We start from the raw sequence: 22,719 nt of genomic DNA on the forward strand, positions 1-22,719 counted from the left end.
ACAGACATGGAAAAAGTCTATTGCTCCCTTGTATCCAAATAAAAAAAAAAAATCCATCACACACAAGCTTATTCAAAGATACATGTGTGTATGTGTATCTTATGTGCACAAATACACAGCCTGTATTCACTGGAATTATTATCACTTATAAGCATCGTATCATTTTAATGTGTGAATTTATTTTAGCCACCCTCACCTATCATTCAAAATGAGGACTAAACAATAGTGGGAACATTTTATCCCTAATAAATTATGGAGTTATCTGATCACAAAGGACGCTTATAATAAATACATTCACCAGCTCTCTTAGGAAAAGATAGCCATTTGGAGAATCAAATAGCAAAAGATCTCACCAGCTAAACACTCCCATTTAGAACACCCACCTCATCGTACTCACACGCTACCTCTGAACTCCAAGTCACCCTGCACAGACAATAGTTGGGGTTATTGTCATGACAAAAGGTGGGAAACAGGGGCCAGCCCCGCCTTTGGGGCTTTCTCGAGCCTTCATACCTGTGCTGATGCTCCTGTAAGACTTGATAAATGCTGATAAGAAAAGTTTGGTTTTTAAAACTCCCCATAACACAGTCCTTGTAGATGCGGAATTCTGCAGCCGTCACCGCCTCACCCTCAGGAATCTGGGATAAGTTGAACTTGAACTCTTTGTGGTGTCGCTGACGAGGGGAGAACTCCTTGTCGTACTCCACTATAAGATTAAACAAGAGAGAGTGACAACTATTGTTACTTGACTAAGTGCCACGGGCTCACCTCACCAGTTTCCCCGTTTGACTTCACAGGTGGATTACCAGTTACCCACAGCTTATTCAGGGGATCGGCTAGTGAACAGACCACTGGCTGGCCCATGAAGAGGAGATGAAAATCCTTCATGCTACCCAAGATTAAGCAAAATTCTTAGATTTTATTTAGTTTAAATACTTCCGCTTATATAGTTATTTGAATGAATTTGCATAGACCAAGTTATGAAAACTCTTGGCTCAAAAAGTTTTCTCATCTGCAAAAATGGGAAGAATATGACTTCACAGGAAAAGGTGTGAGAATGAATGAAGCAATGAAGAAGAACCCGTATGCCCATCCTGGCCCCGTTATGCCCTCCTGGCCCCCTTTCCTCCTAGCTACTCTTCCCTCCTCAGGCTGGTTCACGTGTCACCACCAGCAGTCGACAGAACCAGGGACAGCCCTGAGCTGAACGTTGGTGGGGATGGCTGAGGGTGGGGAATGGGGGTAGGCAAAGCATTCTGCCTGGGTCTGAAGTGTGAAGGGTCTTCACATTTTGCCTGTTCAGTGGACATGTTTATGCCTTCCTCCCACTGGTAGATCCTGAAGGCCCCATGACTCTGAGCGGCGGGGACTCTCCACACCGGGAAGTTGCTGGAACCCCCATTTAATCTGCATGTAGATGCCACGAAGATGTGGAAGGAAATCGCCAACAGAGTCACTGCCATTTTCTCATGGTTTACATCGAAAAAAGAAAACACTGCAGGGAAAGGATAGACTCTAAAAGGTTTTTTCATCTGGAATCAACCTATTGTGCACTGAAGGATGAATGAAGAAAATGTGGTATGTGCATAAATGAGTTTGTATTTGGTCTTAAAAAAGAGGGAGATTCTGTCACTTGCAACATGGATGAACCTGGAGGACGTTATGTGACGTGAAATAAGCAAAGCACAGAAAGACAATCACTGCACAACCTCACTTATGTGCAGAATCTGAAAAAGTGGAACTCACAGGAGCAGAAAATAGAACGGAGGTTACCAGGAGCTGGGAGAGGGGAGGAGTACCGGGGAAAGGGTCAAATAGTACAAAGGTTCAGTTACGCATAACGAGTGAAGTCTGGAGACCTAACGTACAGCATGATGACAAGAGTTAATAACACTGTATTGTATACTTAAAATTTCTAAGAGAGCAGATCTTAACATTCTCACCACGAAATAATAAAGCCATGTCTCTGTGAGGTGATAAACACATTAATTAGCTTGATAGTGGTAATCACTTCATAATGTAAAATCAGTATATCAAATCACATTGTACCCCTTAAATACATACAATATTTGTCAATTACACCCCAATGAAGTTAGAAAAAAATACGTTTTTAAAGTAAAATCTTTTTCCTGCATGAAGACAAATGAGAAATTGCAATTACTGGTGATTTTTCAGTCAGCTTTTAGATGTCTATACAAAGTCCTGTGTGAGAAAAGTGATATCAAACTTCAGATGCCTCACTTATAATTGCTGTAAAAGGAAAAAAGGAGCGCTCTGCTTCCCACCATAAACGCTGACTCTTCTCCCCAGAGTCAGGAACACTTCTGCCTTGCTGTTCCTGTTCGTTTTTCCTTAATGGCAACCAAAGTGAAATCTCATGAGCAAATTAATCCTTTTAGCAGAGTTTTCCCAAGGTTTGTGGGTAGAAAAAGTAATTATTAGCTACCTCCAACTTCCCACTTTCTCTTACACATGTTGTTTTTCATAATTACCAGAGAAAAGCTTTGGAGATTTAGCTTCTTTAAAAAAAAAAAAAAAAAAGGAAGAAAGAAAAGAAAAGAAAAGAAAAGAAAAGAAAAGAAAAGAAAAGCTAATAACTCCCCGGAAGAATCTAAGTCCTCAGTGGCATTTGCAGAAGCTAAGTTAAGCCATCTATAGGTACAAGATTTTTTAAAAAGGATTTCTGAAACTGCCATGTAATTACACGACACATTTTTTAGATTCGAGTTCTTTTTTTTATTTTGAGGGCTAAAAAAGAATAAGCTTTGGCTTCTGTAAAAGCTTGAATGTAAGCAAAAAGAAGTCCAGCCAGAAAAGTAAACCACAGTTTAGCCCCAACAAGAGAGCAGGTTTTCTAATTAGTGGCTACGCATGAAAAGCAATATTGTTGGGAAGTTCACCCGAGGACACCCACACATGACAGTGTATCACTTTTCCTAAAACCGATCTGCCTTTTAAGTTTGATATGTTATCATCGTTGGTTAAAAAGTGAATCAAATCTGATTTTCCAAAGAGACTTTCTAAAAACAGTCACACAGCTTTTCTTCAAAGAGCCTTTTGGAGGCCTAATTGTAATATTACTAAATGAAAATAATATTTTAAGATTCGCTGGAGAGCATGTATAAGAATTCCTTAAAGAAGTCTTTCAATAAACTTCCTTACTATAAACAATGAGAAAAAATGTAAGAAATAAGATGTAAGACAGTGACTTTAAGATATTTCAGTTATAAGGAGCAGAGAAAGGGGCAGACATTTTTAATAAAGGAGAAATGTGGTAGCTGGTCTTTTGAGAGGTATGCCATCCCCCATAAACCACTCCTCCCAGCATCCATGCCCGTGGGTGGTCTGCTCCCTTTGGGTGACTCTAAGCTGGCTCTGTGGCTGGCTCTATGACCTGTTTTGGACCAACAGAACGAAAGTCTTCAACAGTGGTGCTGAGTGACTTCCAAGGCTGGGTCATAAGCTTTGAACTTCCTTCCACTTAGGCTTCTTGGAATGCTTGTCTGAGGAAAGACAGCTGTCATATAAGAAGTGTGACTACTCTGAAACTTCCATGTTGTGAGGAAGCCCAAGTTAGCCATGTAGCAAAGCTACACAGAGGGATGGAAGAGGAGAACAGAGATGGGGGGTGGGTGGGAGAAGAGAGAGACAGAACACACAAACTGTCCAGCCTGTCCCCAAGCACCTCAGCTGAGGCACCAGAAGTGTTAAGAAGATGCCATCTTGGATGCCCTTTGCCTGACTCAGCCCCAGCTACCATCTGGCTGCAGCTGCACAAGAGACCTTGAAGAACCACCTAGTTGAACCTGGTCATTCCACAAGACCGTGAGAGACGGTAACTCGCTGTTGTTTTAAACCGCTATGTTTTGGGTGACTTGTCACACAGTAATAGGCAACTAACACAACAAGGGAAAGGGGGACGGGAGGACAAGAGGAGGGAGGAGAGAGAAGGGAAGTCTAACCATGCCAGGAAGGGGATAAATTGCATGCAACTCTTAAGGATCAGGATTGTGCAATGCTGGGAGGCAATATGTACGACTAAGGAAGAATCTTGGCAAATGCTCACAGATTTGAAGATGTGAGGAGATAAAGAATCTAAAAATGAGAAAACAGAAGCACAGTTCAAAGCATTCATTTTATTACAACATAAAATAGAACCCATTGCCTCATATGTGGATTTTCCAATTTTTCCTCTACCAAAACAATGTTATCGTGAAGCACTCTGAACTTTCTTTTCCTTTATCCTTCTTGGAAAAAAATGCATGGCTTCCTTAGTGCCATCCAAGAGACTCTGACTGCCACCCATACCCCTTTAAGCTCTCACACCCATCCCATTACTCTCTGGTCTTCTAAGCTGCTCCTGTGCCTCTTGCCTCAAAGCTATACCACCTTCCTCACTCTCCTCATGAAGTTTGCTCAGGGCTCCTCCCTTCCCCTCACTCTTTTGCCTGTGATTGAATTTACACAGCGCGTTTGCTAACGTCTCATAGGGATATAAGAAATAAATACAATTAGGTTACTGCCTATATATGCACTTGAACACCACAATGGTAAAACAGTAATGTTTCTAATGAGCTCAGCAATTCAAGCTATATGAGTCAAGACTCCTCAAATGCCAGACAGTTCAAGAAATATCAATGGGAGAGAAAGGGAGAGGGCTGAGTTCCAAATTCAGGGTATAAAGTACCTACTTTATACCCATTAGCATTTGGCTTACTGATGATGGGGTCAGATGCGGTCACAATTAAGTCGTAGTCAAGAGTGTTGGTGACATGTCAAACTGCGACACTGGTGTTGAATTCTAGCTTTTCTTTTTCTTACCTATATGATGCTGAGTTAAAGTTACATTAACGTTTCAGTATCAGTTAAATGGAAATAATAACACTTCTAAAGATTAGGTGAGACAATCTATACTAAATAGCCAATGCCATGGTGTCAATGCCCAGTCAATGTTAGCCGTGATCATCACTGGCTGTTATTTGAGAATCCAGGTTCTCGGAGCCTGGAGTATGTCTTTGCTGAGTAATCCAAATGTATTCATGAGTCTACAGATAGGGCTGATGGCTGCTCCCTCTAAATTAGCTTTTTCAATCAGAGTGAGGCATTCCGTGAAAGTGCAGTCAGTGAAATCTCACTGAGCATCAGCCTTGGTGGCCGGCTCCTGAATGCAGTGCTGTGTTCTCTGAGGCAATAATTCCTAGAATTATTAAATTTCAAGGACCAGTCAAGACAGTTTTTGAAATGGTAGTCACCTTACACAAGGTTATCTGCTTCTTCTGTTTGCTGTTTTTAAGGACAATAAAAACAAAACAACATATTGCATGCTCTAACTCTACCACTGCATTTCTAAAAGTCCTCTCACTACTAAATAAAATAGGGAGGACATAACGCACAAATGTGGCTTTATAAAACTCACTTCCTTCTCTCCTTTCTGCCTCAGACTAGACCAGTGGAAATTTCTGATCTGTCCTAGACCTTTGACCAACATGTAGGAACAAAAGCCTTAAGGAATAAGAATCGCTGGTTTAAGATTTAAAATGTAAATTATGTAATTATACATACCAAAGGATGTACGCAATTTATGGAGGTAATGAAGCATAATAATAAAGCATCAAGGAAACCATCACCCAAGTGGAAAACCAGAGAGTGACTGAGACTGTTGTATTCGTTCCTGATCCTCTCCAACTGCTTCTCTCCAAAGGCACCTCCCATCAGGAATAATGCTTATTCCTCCCCTGCCCTTTAAAATCTAACAATTCTACTACATGTGTGTATCACTAAATCATACAGTGTTCTGTTCTCCTCCTTTCCCTTTCCTTTTTAGAGACATGATGGAAGTTGTACAGGCAGGCTCACATGGAAAACCTAGGCCTGCTTATGGTTAAGAGCAAGGCAGCCTGTGCAGAGGGTCGTCCGCCTGTCAGCGGGTGAATGGCTTATGTGTCATAGGTGGGCATGGCTGCTGTGCAGGCAACGGTGACCAGTAACTCCTCTCCTTCTTCAGCCATACTTCATAGAGATCTATTAAAAATATGGGCATTTTCTGACAAGTGTTGATAAGGATTTAGAGAAACTAGAACCCTTGTGCTTTGCTGATGGGAATGCAAAATGGCGCAGCACTGTAGCAAATAGTGTAGCAATTCCTCAAACAAACATAAAATTAGCATTGACCCAGCAATTGTCTTTCTGGATATATACGCAAAAGCATTAAAAGCAGGGCCTTGAACAGATATTTGTACACCCATGTTCATGGCAGAATTATTCATAATAGCCAAAAGCTGGAAGTAACCCCACACGTCCATTGATGGATGGATGGATAAACACAATGTGGTACAGACCTATGATGGAATATTCTTCAACCTTAAAACGGAAGGAAATTCTGACACATGGCACATGGATGAACCTCGAGGACATTATGTGAAGTGAGATATGCCACCCACAAAAGGACAAATACTGTATAATTCCACATATATGAGGTATCAAGTCTAGTCAAATCCATAGAGATAGAAAGGAGAATGGTAGTTACCAGGGGCTGGGGGAGAGGTGAATGGGAAGTTCGTGTTTAATAAGCACCTAGTTTCAGTTTGGGAAGAGGAAAAAGTTCTGGAGAGGAAGTGGTGATAGTGGCACAACCAGTGTGAATGTCCTTAATGCCACTGAACGGTACACTTAAAAATTGTTAAAGCAGCCAGGTGCAGTGGCATTGCCCGTAGTCCCAGCCCCTTGGGAGGCCGAGGCAGGAGGACTGCTTGAGCCCAGGAGTGCGAGGCTGTAGTGAGCTATGATTACACCAGTGCACTCCAGCCTGGGCAACAGAGTGAGACCCTGTCTCCGTAACATAATAATAATGAAATTGTTAAAGTGATCAATTTCCTCAAATATCTAAACAACTGTCTAAATTTTGTTTGTTGAAATCAGGAGCCAAACAGTGTTCACTCATGACACTTTATTATTCTCTCTCTTAAGTCTCTTTTATGGCAAACCAGGAATAGAAAGGACTCCATTAACCTGATAATGAGTCTATATTAAAAAAAACAAAAAAACCCAAAACCTACAGCTAAGGACATTCTTAATGATGATACATTCACATCACTGCCCTTTGAAATCAGGAAAGTGGCAAGGACTCTGACTTTCAGTCTGATGTTAGAGTCCAGTTCAGTACTGTTAAGATTAAATAATAGGAAAACAAGAGACATATTGCAAAGCATTGGACCTAATGAGAAAGTTTAGAGGGTTGCTTTCATATGTACTATTTGGAGTTTTTATGTTTGAGTTCATAAGTGAGACTGGCGACATTCTCATATCCTACGGCATTGTGTGGTTTCAAGTTATACAATTTTCCCCTCTTATCTGAGGGAGATGCCTTCCAAGGCCCCCAGTGGATGCCTGAAACCGTGAATAGTGCCAACCCTATATATACTATGTTTCCTCCTATACATGCATGCGTAGGAAAATAAATGTAAAGTTTAATTTACATTAATTAATTAATGATAAAACAAATACAACAATATACTGTAATAAAAGTTATATGAAGATGGTCTCTCTCTCTCTCTCTCAAAATATCCTACTGTACTATACTCAACTGTTTTCAGACCCCAAGAACATACTGTGGAAACCGAAACCATGGATACTGAAACTGTGGATAAGGGGAAACTACTGCACTTTCTCTTAGAATGATTTGGGGAGCCTTTCTGCTCCTTCTTTTCAAGAATATACTTCCCGAAAATCTGGCAGACTTATTATCTCTAGAATCATTTGATTCTGGTGTTTTCCATTGGGGGACATTTTAAATTACTCATTTTCCTTTAAACACAGAAATATTGAATCTGTTTCTTAAGTCTGTGTGTTTTCTAGAGGTTTTATTTAATTTTTCAAGTTTGTTGCCAAAATTTGTTTTAAATTTTATTTTATTTCAATAGTTTTGAGGGAACAAGTGGGGTTTGGTTATATGGAGAAGGTTTTTAGTGGTGGTTTCTGAGATTTTGGTGCATCACCCAAGCAGTGCACATTGAACCCAATATGTTGTCTTTTATGCCTAAGCCCCCCTCAGTCTTCCCCGAGTCCCCAAATTCCATTGTGTCATTCTTTTGCCTTTGCATCCTCATAGCTTAGCTCCCACTTATAAGTGAGAACATAACGACATTTGGTTTTCCATTCCTGAGTCACTTCACTTAGAATAATGGTCTCCAACTCCATCCAGGTTGCTGCGAACTAGTACCATAAACTTTTTCATAGAATCCTCTCACTATTTAATCTTTGCTCTCTATCTATGGTTGTTTCTCCTTTTTCATCCTAATATTAATTTGTACATTCACTTTTCCTTGGTCTGAAGATTTTTCTTTTTCTCACTACTGCTTTGTTTGATGCTAATAAAGATATTTTAATACAGATATTTTCTGAATGGTATCTGACTAAGTCTGAATTATTTCAATTACAATTGTCCAGAGAAAAACAAAGACACCGCCTATCTCAAACTACAAACATAAAAGAGAAAATAAAAAGGGGAACAACAGAGAGGGAAAAGAACAGAACAATCGATTTAACACATTTACTTTAAAAGTAATCACATATTCATCATTATTCTCTCACTAACTGGACTTACTCTCTGGGTTAGTCTAGATTAGTTAAGACAGTTACAGTAATTCCCAATAAATCCTACATTTTCCAAATATTTCACATTTCCATTCACAGTTACATACCAAACTTGAAATTGTTTTGAAACATGGTCATTCCACTGACTAATGTAAGCAATTTTTCATGCTATGGCACAAGCTTATTTAATTTTAGGCAACAAGGACATTTCTGGCTGGTCTTCCAAGGGTTGTAATGACAGTGGCCTTTTGACTTTTATGTTGCAAGCATATAACCTTGAATAGTAATTACTGACACTGAGCTGAACTTTCCAATTCACTTTTGACCAAGGTGAAATGAAAGATTTTGCCCTCCAGGGTTCATCAAATATTTCTAAGTATTTGTATTCACGTTCTATAAGAATCACAAATATCAAGAAGAATTTATTTTTTCTGGCTGCCATGCTACAAATGACATTTTTAAACTTTATTTTTTTATTGCAAATAATTATAGTCCCACAAGTAGTTGAAAAATCAGTAGAGAAGCCCCATGCACCCTTTACCCAGTTTCCCCCCATAGTAACATCTTACATAACTGAAGTACAAGATCAAAACCAGGAAACTGACATTGGCTCCATACATTCACTAGACCACACCCGCCCTGATTTCACAGCACTTTTTGAGTATGTATGTGTATTATTCTATGACTCCTTATCCCGTGTATAGATCCATATTACCACCCACCAAATCCAGATCCAGAACAACAAAACTCTCTGTGGCTACCCTTTTATTCCAAATGACTTTTCAAGAAGATATCCAGTGCACGCACTGTAAAGAGCTTTAGGACATTAAGCACCTATATATCATTAGTAGAAAGGGTTAATAGTCGTTTATTATTATCATCATTTTTTTTTAGTGTTTTTTGAGATGGAGTCTCGCTCTGTTGCCCAGGCTGGAATGCAGTGGCCCATGGTCTCAGCTCACTGCAAGCTCCACCTCCAGGTTCACGCCATCCTCCTGCCTCAGCCTCCCAAGGAGCTAGGACTACAGGCGCCTGCCACCACACCCGGCTAAGTTTTTGTATTTTTTTTTGTTAGTAGAGACAGGGTTTCACCATGTTAGCCAGGATGCTCTTGATCTCCTGACCTCATGATCCGCCCACCTCGGCCTCCCAAAGTGCTGGGATTACAAGTGTAAGCCAGTCATTTATTATTTTTAAAAAATCAAGTTAAAACCATTTTCATACCCAAATATAGGTATTAATGTCACTTTAAATTGGGGAGATAGGCCGGGCACAGTGGCTCACACAGGTAATCCCAGCACTTTGGGAGGCCAAGGTGGGCAGCTCACCTGAGGTCAGGAGTTTCAGACCAGCCTGGCCAACATGGGGAAACTTTGTCTCTATTAAAAATACAAAAGTTAGCCAGAAGCACTTGGTGGCACAGGCCTGTGGTCCCAACTACTCGGGAGGCTGAGGCAGGAGAATCGCTTGAACCCGGGAGGCAGAGGTTGCAGTGAGCCGAGATCACGCCACTGCACTCCATCCTGGGCGACAGAGCGAGACTCCATCTCAGAAAGAAAAAAAAAAAAAAAAAACTGGGGCGATGCTCGTAGCTACCACTATACACGTCTCATTATGGAAATTAGTAGTAGACCTTGGCTTCTATGAGGGAGCACACTCAGGCACTGAAGTCAGTAAACATGCGTCAGGAAGAAAGATTTCAAATGAATAATCGCAGCCTTGATAGAGTTCCATTAATGTCAAATAACCACATTTTTGCCCCCTTACAAGGGCTGCCTTCAAGAAGCAATCAGACCACATTTAGTAAAAATCAGTCTATACAACACGCCTTTTTTCACATTTGAGAAAAACTGCTACCTCTCCAGTCAAAACACAGATGGGCCAGCCTAAAGAGAAAAAGCAAGATCCTCCCACACCTCTGATTTCCACTGCAGAGGAACAACCGGCTCCATATCCTCCACATGACTAAGAGAAGAATTCTCAGCCTGTATTCATCCCTTCAGACTCAGCATTCCCTCCTGGGGTATCTGGGTTCTGTGGTTCCACTGACAATGGCACTGTCTTCTGGTAGGCTGCATTTGCTACAGTGTTTTGCGCCTACTTGTGTGTTTCTTTTTATTCATCCTGCCCTGCTCGGATGCCGTCGTAGTTCATCTGTCTGTGGGTTCCTAGCTCCCATGGGTCCTGGAAAATTCTCAACCAGTCACTCATCAATTATGGCCTCTCTGCCATCTGTTTTAGAGTTTCCTTCAAAAATGACAATTAGATATGTATTAGACTTTCTAATGTCCATCTCTTAGCTACTGATTTTATACCATTTATCTCCTGATCTCTGGACTAGATTTAGATAATGTCTTCTATTTATACGTTTACAAATTCTCTCCTTCACTGTTTAATGTGTAGTTCAAATCATCTATTAGTGAGTTTTGTTTATTTGTTCTTATTTTTTTTTTGAGTTGGTGCCTTGCTATTTTGCCCAGGCTGGTCTCAAACTCCTGGGCTTATGATCCTACCTCAGCCTCCCAAGTAGCTGGGACTACAGGCGCATGTCACCATACTCTAGTTTTTCCACCTTAATGATTAAAAAAAAAAAATTCAAATTGCTCCCTTTTTGTTTGGTTTGAGCTGTCATTTTCAATGGTAAATTGTCATATATTTACTATTATTTATTATACTATCATTCTTTCTGTATTTCTATATTATTGTCTTACATTTTCTAACTTGGTGCCCGTTCTCCCATATGTGAAATTCTTTGTGGACTGAAATTACTCTCCTATCACTCTGAGGATATACATTTTGGTGGTATTGAAGATTTTTGATTTTTTGGTAGTTTTTAATTGAAATTCATCCTGAATGTTTAAATTGGGTTACTTTTTTTTTCTTTCCTTAAAAAAAAAAAAAAAAAAAAGATATGCATTTGTTTTTGTGAGGACCACCACCAGCCAGAACCACTTTATCTCCCTTTGACAGTCCTGGCTTAATGTGGGAACCTCAGGGACAGCTCCCCCCTACCCTGTCCCAGGCTCCGAGCTGGTCTCAGGATCAGCGGTAGTGTTGGTTGTTGCATTCACAGAAACTCAACTTTTATGTTTGTTTGCTCACGGAAACCCCCACAGGGGAGTCCCGAAAGCTGTCCCTGAGCCCGTGACACTCATACTTTAGGCAAGTTTGCTTTTGTTTATCCTGGATCTTGTCGTTTTTTAGCAGGAGGCCCTGCAGATGATCTACTCTGCAATACTTCCAGAATTTGAAGTCTTTGTTTTATCTTTCATGTTTGGAAAATAACACGTGGGACACATTCCTCTCCACTCCTAAAGATGTTGTAAACTCTGCCTAATGTCTGAAGAGTTTACAAAGCATTTTCATGCACGTAATCTCATCTGAATTTTTCAGAATAGTCCCAGAAGGTAGACAGAGCAAATATTATGACCGCCATCAAATCAACAGGAACCTGAGGCCAAAAGTAGTGAAGTGGCTTCCCTGTGCTACTCACTTTTATGATCTCACCTCTCATATTTAACACTGAAAGCTCTCAAATTTCTATCTCCAGCCCAGCATTCTCCAAAGAGGCTTTTCTTACTGCTGGGCATATTTCTTCCCCCAGATATCTCTTGCACTTGGAGCCCACATGCACACAGTGGCACTCATCATTCCCTGCGAATTAACCTGCCTCTCTGTCTCTAGCTCGGTCTACCCTGCCACCCTCAATTGCCCAATTAATCATCAACTCTTGTTGCTTTTACCTTCTAGAACTACACTGTCCAATATAGAAGCTACAGCCATGGGGAGCTATTTAAATACATTAAAATGTAAAATTTGGTTCCTGTCACATCAGTTGCATTGAAAGAGTCGCACGTGGCTGGTAGCTCCTGTATTGGAGAGCACATCGTTGGATGCTTCCATCAGCTCAGAGAGTTCTACTGGACAGCACTATTCTAGAAGTATCTCAAACCCAGTGGGTCCCACTCCCTTCACTACCACTGCCCTCATGCAAAGCCTCGGTCCCACTGCCTCGCGTTTTGCCCCATGTCCATCCACTCTCCACACTGCAGCTAGTACCAGGGTCACAAGTCTGACTTGCAACAGGCCTGCCTACCTCGAGCCCTTCAGCCTGTATCCCACAGCCACCTCCCAGCCTTGTTCCTCATCTTTTTCCACCTTAAACTCTACCTTTGGAGGTCTTAAATTGCTCTATTTGTCCCGCCACACTGCCCAGGACCTCATGACTTCGCCTTCCTCATACAATATCCTTGCCCTTGAAGTGACCTTTCCTTCTCTCACTTCCTGGATTGAGACTGTCACAGAACCCAAATTTTGAAAAGATTTGGTGCCCCTATGTCATCCTAAATAATTAAAGCCATAAAACAAGGGTAGGTACATCAGTGTTCTTATTTCTCTTATAATTATTAATGCTTTGGTGCAAAATACCAAACAAACTCTTCGTAAGCATGTTTTCACTCAGTTTTAACAGTTCCTGTTTTGCTACTACTCTAACCACCTACTTGCAATACATAATGGGTAACTGTCTTAGTCCATTTGGGCTGCTGTAACAAAATATCATAGACTAGGTGGCTCACAAACAACAGAAATGTATTTCTCACAGTTCTAGGGGCTGGAAGTCTAAGATCAAGGTGCTGGTGAGGGTCTCTTCCCTGGTTCATAGATGGCTATCTTCTCGCTGTGCCCTCACATGGTGGAAGCAGTGAGGCAGCTCTCTGGGGCCTCTTTAATAAGGGCACTAATCTCATTAATGAGGGCTTAATCACCCCCCAAAGGCCCCACCTCCTAATACCACCACCTTGGGGGTTAGGTTTCAAGATACGAATTTGCAGGGAAGTGGAAACCAACATTTGGTTTATTGCAGTAATTCAGCAATATTTTAAACCTTTCTTTAAGACTGAATCCAGGAAGCCTTCCTTAGTTGCCTTCTTCCAGCCAACCTCACCCGCAGGTAGTTTTAGTACCCTCAACTCTAGACCTCTATAAGTTCCCATGGAGATCTTCAGCGTCAAACCCCTACCTCATACCAGAACGATCAGCTGTTTGCGTGTCTACCTTACCTGCTGGGCTGCAAGTCTCTCAAAGGCAGGGTCCATGTCATGTTCACCTTCACACACCCCATAGAGGGCTTAGTACATGGTGCCCAAGAATGTGTGTTGAACACATGTATGAGCCAGGACTGGGTCCTGCTTCGTGCTTTTTCCTGAGCTCTGCAGTATCCCCCATGGGCATAAGGAGGCAGAACGGAACTCAGGCTTCTGACCCCAGCCCTAGTGATCTTTCCCCAGGACCCAGGAACAGTTCTCCAAGATGCAAACAGCTAAGCTGGAGAACCTGCTCAACACATCTGTCCGGGTTTGTTTTTTTAAGCAGCAGCACTATTGGCCCAGAATACTAATCCACATACTGCTTTGCATTCTAAATTCAGGATGCCAACTTCAAGCATGTTAAATTTTAAGAAGCCAAGGAAGGAAATTAATCCACTCAAATTACTTCAATTATACTCAAGCCACATCACAAGGTCACCATGCATAGGAAAGTCAGGCCAGATTTCTAAATTGCATCCTTAATTCAAAGCAATAGACCTCTAACACATTCCTTCCTTTATCTTTCATTCTTTTCAATGAGGTAAAATTGACAAACATAAAATTAATCATTTTGAAGTGGACGATTCAGTGGCATTTTAGTACATTCATAATGTTGTGCAGCCAGTACCTCTAAATGGTTCCAGAACATTTTCATCACCTCCACAGAAAGCCCGTGAAGAAAAGCTCCCACTTCCTCCTCCCCTGCGGCCTTGGTAACAACCATCATTCTGTGTTCTGCCTCTCTGGCTCTGCCTGTTCTGAATATTTCACGTGAATACAATCATACAACATGTGATCCTTTGTGACTGGCTTCATTTAGCATCGTGTTTTCAAGGCGCATCCATGTTATAGCATGTATCAGCATTCCATCCTTATTTACGGCTGAGTGACATTCCATTGTGTGGATACATGCCACATTTTGTTTATCTGTTCATCCATTGATGGACATTTGGACTCTTTCCACCTTTTGGCTACTGTGAATAGTGCTTCTGTGAACATGCATGTACTTGTATGTGAGTACGTGTTTTCAGTTCTTTGGGGGCATATACCTCTTCCATTCTCTTCTGCTCTTCCTCTTTGATGTGGTTTGGCTGTGTCCCCACCCAAATCTCATCTTGAACTGTAGCTCCCATAATTCCCATGTGCTGTGGGAGGTACCCAGTCGGGGGTAGTTGAATCGTGGGGGTGGGTTTTCCCGTGCTGTTCTTGTGATAGTAAGTCTCATGAGATCTGACGGTTTCATAAAGGGCCGTTCCCCTGCACATGCTCTCTCTTGCCTGCCGCCATATAAGGTGTACCTTTGCTCCTCCTTTGCCTTCCATCATGATTGTGAGGCCTCCCCAGTCATGTGGAACTGTGAGTCCATGAAACCTCTTTTTCTTTGTAAATTATCCAGTCTTGGATATTTCTTCACAGCAGTTTGAAAATGGACTAATACACTCTCCGTCTCTCCTTCTCAGCCACTGATTCCTCAGAGGTCATTCTGGAGGGGCCGAAGATGGTCCATCAGAGCTCATTTACAGCCCACCCCAAACACACCCTCACTCCAGGGCTAACTATGTAGGATCTCTGAGCAGAAAGAGGCTGGAGAATCAGCGAATACTGAGTGATAAGTCCAGCACAGCACCTGGCACATAGTAGGCTCACAATGAATATTGGCTGAGTCTGAGCAGAAACAAGGCTTAATCCAGGGGAGTCACAGAGAGACTAAGAGAAGGAGAAATAGACAGAGTCTGTAGACTGAGGATAGTCAAAAGAAAAAAGGATACCTCAGAGTGCCACACTGTAGGAAGAGGGCAGGGGGAGGAAGATGGAACGTGGATATGAGAGAGAGTGGAGAGAGCGAGCTCACGTGTGAGAGAGAGACAGGGTATGCTCTTGCCAAAAGCAATCCTGGAAAAGTTGAAAAGTGATAAGCCCTAGTCAAATGGTGACTGTCTCTGTTTTGAAAGTCGGGAGTCTAATATGAAGAGAACACAGGACCATCAGGCTGAAGATGTGAGATCCAAAGGCAGCAATGTCTCTTTTTAACTGCATCAAATGACTTAACTGTTTTCAGTGCCTTGAAGCTTCTATAGAGTGACCATAAAATCTGGAAACAAAGACAATAGTATCTTACTGTATGTTGGAATGTAATATCAATAACCCATTTAGTATGGATTTGCCCATGTTTACTGATTTGGTGATCAATCTCCCTCTACTTGTGGGGTAGTAACGTCTATATATGAAGAGGTGGGAGGGAAACGAGACCCTATGACCAAAATGCTCTGCAGACACCCAACAGTGCTACATGACACCAGATGGTGCATTTTTATTTACGACAGGGTCTCCCTCAGTTGCCGAGGCCACAGTGCAGTGGTGCAATCACAGATCACTGCAGCCTCGACCTCCTGGGCCCAAGCGATCTTCCCGCATCAGCCTCCTGAGTAGCTGGGACTACAGGCTAACACCACCATGCAGAGCTAATGTTTTCCTTTTTATTTTTTTGTGGAGATGGGGTCTCACTATATTGCCCAGGCTGGTCTTGAACTCCCAGCCTCAAGCAACCCTCCTGACTTAGCCTCCCAAAGTGCTGGGGTTACAGGTGTGAGCCACTGTGCCTGGCTAACTGCATTCTTTTTGAGAGCCTTACTTATCAGGATCCCTACCATCAAGGTTTTTCTTCATATACACCCTTATCTGGCCAATAAATTTTCCTGCTCCCATCAAAATTTCTGGAGGGAGGTAGGGAAGGAAGGAAGGAAAGACAGAGAGAAGACATGCATAAAAAATCCACAAGATGGAAAATCATCCCTTGAAAAATTGAGAGTCCAACTCCACTGGGCAACAGTTTCTCTCATTGGGTGGCAGCTTAAACAAACACTAAATCCTGCCTTTCTCCACAGTGGACTTCCGACCATGACAATGGAGCTATTTGGTTTAAGGAAACGTTCAAGTTTTGAAAGTTAAAAGTAACTGAGAGGCCAATTCCTTGCTTTGGTTCCCAGGGCTACTGGGGATTCATATTCCTATTAAGTTACACCACATCAGACGGCCTATTATTCGCAGCACAGCCAAGCCCTGGGACACAGGGAGAGTCCTTTCTCATGGTTCTGTCCAACCTCTGGTCCGCGTGATGGGCCCAGGCTGGCCTGAGACCTGGGCAGCCGTGGCTAGGACACATCCCTAATCGGGGGCATCTGCACACGGCTGTTCCTCTTTACCTCAACAACACCGAAACGGTAGCCAGTGAGACAGAAAACAGGCATGCTCCCGCTGAGGGTTAAACTCCCCTCCAATGTATGCCCCACAAGGGAAGGCAGGGAATTTTGCTTTGTTTCGTCATGCAGTTCAAGTGCCCGAAACAGTACCTGCACACAGCAGTGGCCAGTACGTATTTGTTGAATGAGTGACCTGAAGGAGCCACATTTCTCAAGAGCTGGCTGGCCTGGCCTGGAAGCAGCAAGGGACAGACACTTGACTCTTTCCTTGGTTTAGAACCAAGACCTCAGTTCTAAACCACCATGTGATCACAGATGCTGAGCTGTGGGCAGGACATGTGTCTAAATGCCCAGGGGTTCGAAACAAGAGGATGGAAAAATACCACCGCGGGGTGCACGAATGTCTCCGAGCACGACCGTGCGCTCTGAACACACAAACAGAACAGGGCCATTCCTTTCCTTTAATAGACAAAACTTGGATCCCCACGTCCTTGCAAAAACACAACAAAATGCTTCTCCCAGGACCGTTCTTGGAGAATATCTTTCCTTTTCTGGGGCAACCAGGCCTCCTGGTCCCTTTTGAGCAACAGCTGTGCTGGTGTGTTCAGCCCTATTTGATTGTAAATGTCTATCTGAATAGGCAATGCTTCCTAAATGACCAAAAACAAGCAAACAAAAAATTCACCAGGCTCGAGTATTTGAATATATGATTTAGAAAAAACAAAAACAGAAAACACCTGTAAGAAACTTAAAAGAGTGGGAAAAACAGTGCCTTATCACTCCCATCTTTCTGTTCTTAAAAAATATAAATCACTTAACTTCTGAGTTAACTAAATAATCCCCGCCTGAATCCTGTCATTTCTCAGGCAGTTTTATTTATAAAACTTGGGTTTTATAAATAAAATTTGGGTAGACAAGACCCAATTTGGGTAGACAAGACCCAAATTGACTCCAGTCTACCAAGGTGCTTTTGGGTGCTTTTACTCACAGATGACGAGAATGATGGATAGGATAAAGTCAGAAAGACAGAAATAAACTGGGAAACATTCAAGTATGACAGATTCGTGGCATGTGCTTATTTGCATTTTTCCTTTGGTTTTGATTTAGTAATTAACAAGTGGGGCAAGAAAAACATATCTGGGTTGAGTTGGAGGCTTATGCTCTCACAGTTCTTCATCTCCACTTCCTGGGGCCTTTGGTGAAATAACAACCTTGGATTTGTTGCTCTGCAATAATTTCCATGTCTAACACGGCCTTGTCATTTTACTGCAGGATTGACTTTAGGAAATACTGGGCTGGAGAAGAAAATTCTTATCCAAGCATGTATCTGAGAGAAGGGAAGGGGGAGCTACAAGAAACAACAAAGTGACCAGCCAAAGGTTTCTCAGTTACTCTCTCTCCCTCCTCTAATTCAAAACATTGTACTTTATTATTGGTGTAGCACCAGAGAGCACATTCTTTGCTCCGGTGATTCACTTCATCTTCCTGAGAACACAATGGAGAGAGTATCTAAAGTTACTTGATTTGCCTCCGGATTAAGTCCAAGCTAAACTGCTCACTTAACATTCTGTTTTCCCCTGAAGCGCAGCAGGTCCGCGCAGGGGGCTGCGGGGGTGCGGCGGGCACAGGGTGGGGCTACATGGCGGGTAGCTCCCCCTGCCGAGTCACAAGATCTTGGTTCTTTCAAGATCTCAAATCACAGATTGATGAGATCAGCAAACAGGCCTTTCCGCAGGTTGGGGAAAAAGTGAAGAAAGCTGTGGAGATGGGCAGGAAGCTCCCAAGAAGAGCTGCCTTGGTTTCCAGGTTGATGCAGGGCTGGGGTGGATTTGTACCAACATTCCAGCCTCATTGAGGCATGGAAATTCTAAAACATCATGGCTTATAGGGCAAAAAGAAGACAAGAGATAGGAGAGGAGCAGAGAGGGGTCTGTCTGGAGATGCCAAGGAGTACCTCCCCCACAAAAGACAGGAAGCATGTATCAAGAAAGGAATCAGCCATGCAGCGTGGACAGACAAACACACAGGACTGTGCTCCCACGAGAGGTGACTGTGTGGCTGTGCATATTTGGGACAAGATCCTGCTACATCTTGATTCACCTGCAGCAGACGCTTTGCTCTGCCTTTTGCTCTTCCTATCTGGTGTTGGCAATAAGCAGTCAAAAGAAAAATCGGAATGAGGTAAGTCACAGGTGATTATTCAAACCACCTTTGACTATTAGTGTCTTTCCCACAAAATCTCCCACCGAAGTGATTAGTAATCAGTGCGACTGATGGTCTCTGTTTTGATTTTTCTCTTTTTATAACCTTCAAATGCCCAGAAGTTGGCAGTAAGGAGCCCAGTGCAACGTAAGTCTTGAATAACATAACTAGCCTGCAGGTCATTCAAACCTGGGCTAACAGAAGGCACTTCCTCAGGCCCCTCCAGGTGTGTGGTCACACTGCTCCTCTGACCTCTGCTGCATCCTGAGGATTAGGAAGCCACCTGGGAGATCAGTACATCAAAGGTGTATGCCACAGAGGACAGTAAGAACAGGAGGAAGTGAACGTGAAACCTACAGCGGAAGAAACTTGACTAGAAGCGACCTGTAAGAGAACAGGAAGCTGATTCCTGAGAGCTTTTTGAACCAAGTAGAAAGTCCACCCAACCAGACTCGCAGACAGAGAGAGAATGACACATAACACAGCCGGCCATCACTGCCAACCGCCCTCAGGCACCAATGCATGCTCCTGGGGGACCGTGGTCTCAACTCACAGGGTACCCAGAGCCCACTTCATCCCTGGGGGTCCTCTGGCTGCAGAGCTGGCATATGTGACCAGGCAGGGCCAAGGCAGGAAAAGGAAATATTGGCCACTGTGGTGGACAGAGGAGTTATTTTACATCAGGGTCTGGAGTGACTTTGCTGTCGTGTGTCCCTGCCTCAAAATGCGGATAGGGAAGAAGGCTGGGGAATATTCTCTGAGACACGCTGCCTTTTGGTCACAGTGGAGTTGCTGATGCCCATGTGGTTGGAAGAAGTGGTGTGTACTTCAAATGACAACTTGGGGAAACACTTTGTCTCTGAAAACCACTACATTTTTTTTTTTTTTTTTTTGAGATGAGTTTCGCTCTTGTTGCCCAGGCTGGAGTGCAATGACGCAATCTCCACTTACTGCAAACTCCGCCTCCCAGGTGCAAGCAACTCTCCTGTCTCAGCCTCCCGAGTAGCTGAGGTTACGGCACGCACCACCATGCCCAGCTAATCTTGTATTTTTAGTAGAGATAGGGTTTCTCCATGTTGGTCAAGCTAATCTCGAATTCCTGACCTCAGGTGATCCACCCACCTCAGCCTCCCAAAGTGCTGGGATTACAGGCATGAGCCATTGCATCTGGCCTAAAAACCACGGAAGTTTTATAAGTTCTCAGAGATGGCCAGATTTTGTTGTGACATAACAACGTCGATAAAGGTCAACCAAAGAAAAACTTAGAAGGTCAGTGCGAATTAAAGTCTATACATTTTCATTCATTCTTTCTTTCTCTTTTTCTTTCCTTTTAGAGATGGGGTCTTGCTCTGCTGTGCAGACTGGAGCACAGTGATGCAATTACAGCTCACTGTAAGCTTGAACTCCTGGGACTACAGGTGTGGGCCACCACACCCAGCTAGGTTTCAAAATATTTTTTGTAGAAATGGGTTCTCACAATGTTGCCAAGACTGGTCTCGAACTCCTGGCCTCAAGCAACCTACTGGCCTCGGCCTCTCAAAGTGCTGGGATTGCAGGTATGAGCCACCTTATCCAGCTGAAGCCTACGCTTTTTCAATGATACAACAGGGTGTGAATCCCGATAGTGAATGCCTGGGATATAGCAGGAAGATTCTTCTGCCTGTTTGATCGACAATGAGCCACTGGTGTGAAGTGCCTCGGTTAAATGCCTTTTGCCCCTTTTCCCATCTCACTTGCCTCATCTGGAAAATACTGGAAACACTGACACTCATCCCACCCGTGACTCTAACCACAAATATAGGGAAGAGAATTGAATACAAGGTTCCAGAAAATAGCAACACTCAATATTCAACCACAAATCACTAAATGCAACAAATACTAACTGGATATCTATTATCTACAAGGTATGTTAATAAGCTTTTGGGATTATCAGATTACCCTTTTGGGATTATCAGATTACCTCTGTGTAGTTCACATTTGCACATGAAACAGACTTTAAAATATACTACAGATAGACTGAATGGTATCTTCCTATTTAGCTGGATATTCACTTAGGGCTTCCCCTCCCCTTTGATATCCTTGAGATAAATTAAAAGATCACACAACCTCCTCCCTCTATTGTTTATCAATCAGAAAGGATCAGTAAACGTCTGTGGTCAAAGGTGGGTTGACAGAGACAGAGTCCCTTCTTAGAGGACTCACAGTAGCCTCCAGGAGAAGGTGCCAAGCCAGACGGAGACCCCTGCTACTCACTGCCCTTGCTCAAAGTGGCTCTGGAAAGATCGCCAGGAGATCTGGGCCAGTCAGGAAGTCTAGATCTGTCTTCAGCCAACCACAACATGACTACACGACTTCTTGAATTCTTCTGAGCTCAGGGTCCCCCTGACTCCTGTCTTTCTTGGACACCTGCCTCCACGACACCAGCAAATCCTGCCTGCCCTATCTTCAAAATCTATCCGAACCCAATCTGCTCACCACCTCCACCATTACCACTGTGGACTAAACCATCACCATCTGTTATCCAAACCACTGCAAGAGCCACCTAACATGCCTTTCTGGTTCTACTTTGCCCCTCCAGCCTATTCTCTACACAGTGGCCAGAATGATCCTTTGGAAATATAAACCAGATGATATTATTCCCAGCAGGTAACCCTCAAAAGTCCTCCTCCTCAGAGCAAAAACCTTTTCAGGATATTTTTCGCAATCATTAGGGTGGTGCACAAAGCCTAGCCCAACGCAGGGCCCTGGTTTGCTCTCTGACCTAGCTTCATTCTACTGACACAGCTTCTCAGCAGGGAGATGCTGAAGGCCCCAGCCAGGAGCCTGCCACAGGACCTTTGCAAGTGCTGTTTCCTCAGTGCAGATGCTCTTACCCTAGACAGCCACACAGCGTTCTCTCTCCCCTTCTCACATCTCTGCTCACATATCATCTCCTCAGAGAGACCTTCCCTGCCCACCTAACACAGCGTGTCTGGTCATTCTCCATCCTCTTAAAATGCCTGCTTTTTAAAATACACATCTCCATAGTATTGGTCACTGTCTGGCATTATATTGAATTTATTAATTTACTGTTACCTCTTCCACTAGAATGCACATTTCATGAGTGCAAGAAGTTCATGTGGTGCCTTTTAATATCCCATGTGTATGGCACATAGCTGATAGTCAATAATTCTTTAAGAAACCTTCTCAAATTTATTTTCACCATTGGCTAAAGGGAGGTGATAACGACTCATCTGCCTCAAGGAGCTGTCCCATGCTAAAATGAAGTAATAAACGTGCCAGCATTTCAAGAAGTATCGAGTACAGTATTTTGTAAGTGGAAGGTGTGATTTGTTTGCCCACTGCCTTGGAACAAAGCAGAGTCCACAATTCGGTCAGCCTCATCATCATCTACAGGAGATGCTCAGGCAATGTTGCTTGGGATGTGTTGTGGCGGTAACAGCAATCCCCCAACTCAGAACATTTTCCATGGAAAAAGAAAGTGAGGGGTCTGGGAGAATATAAGACAGAAAAACTTGGGGTTCAGAATGTTACAAGAATGTTAAGCAGGCCTGCTATAATGTGTAATTATATATTCGGAAACTTCAAAATAGACCAGTGCTAGAAATAAAGGAGCCCTATTTACCGGCACATACACA

General features: G+C 42.9%; 1 protein-coding gene across 1 annotated transcript in view; it reads right to left on the bottom strand.

The window, feature by feature from the left end:
* Positions 1-22,719, bottom strand: part of BMP6 (bone morphogenetic protein 6) — a 158,493-nt gene that overhangs the window by 35,222 nt on the left and 100,552 nt on the right. The window contains exon 2 of the mRNA XM_023221165.3: positions 514-706. Coding sequence (XP_023076933.2) covers positions 514-706 — 193 coding nt within the window. The remainder of the gene's footprint in view (positions 1-513; positions 707-22,719) is intronic.

Source organism: Piliocolobus tephrosceles, chromosome 5 (assembly GCF_002776525.5).
Source record: "Piliocolobus tephrosceles isolate RC106 chromosome 5, ASM277652v3, whole genome shotgun sequence".
Taxonomy (NCBI): Eukaryota; Metazoa; Chordata; class Mammalia; order Primates; family Cercopithecidae; genus Piliocolobus; species Piliocolobus tephrosceles.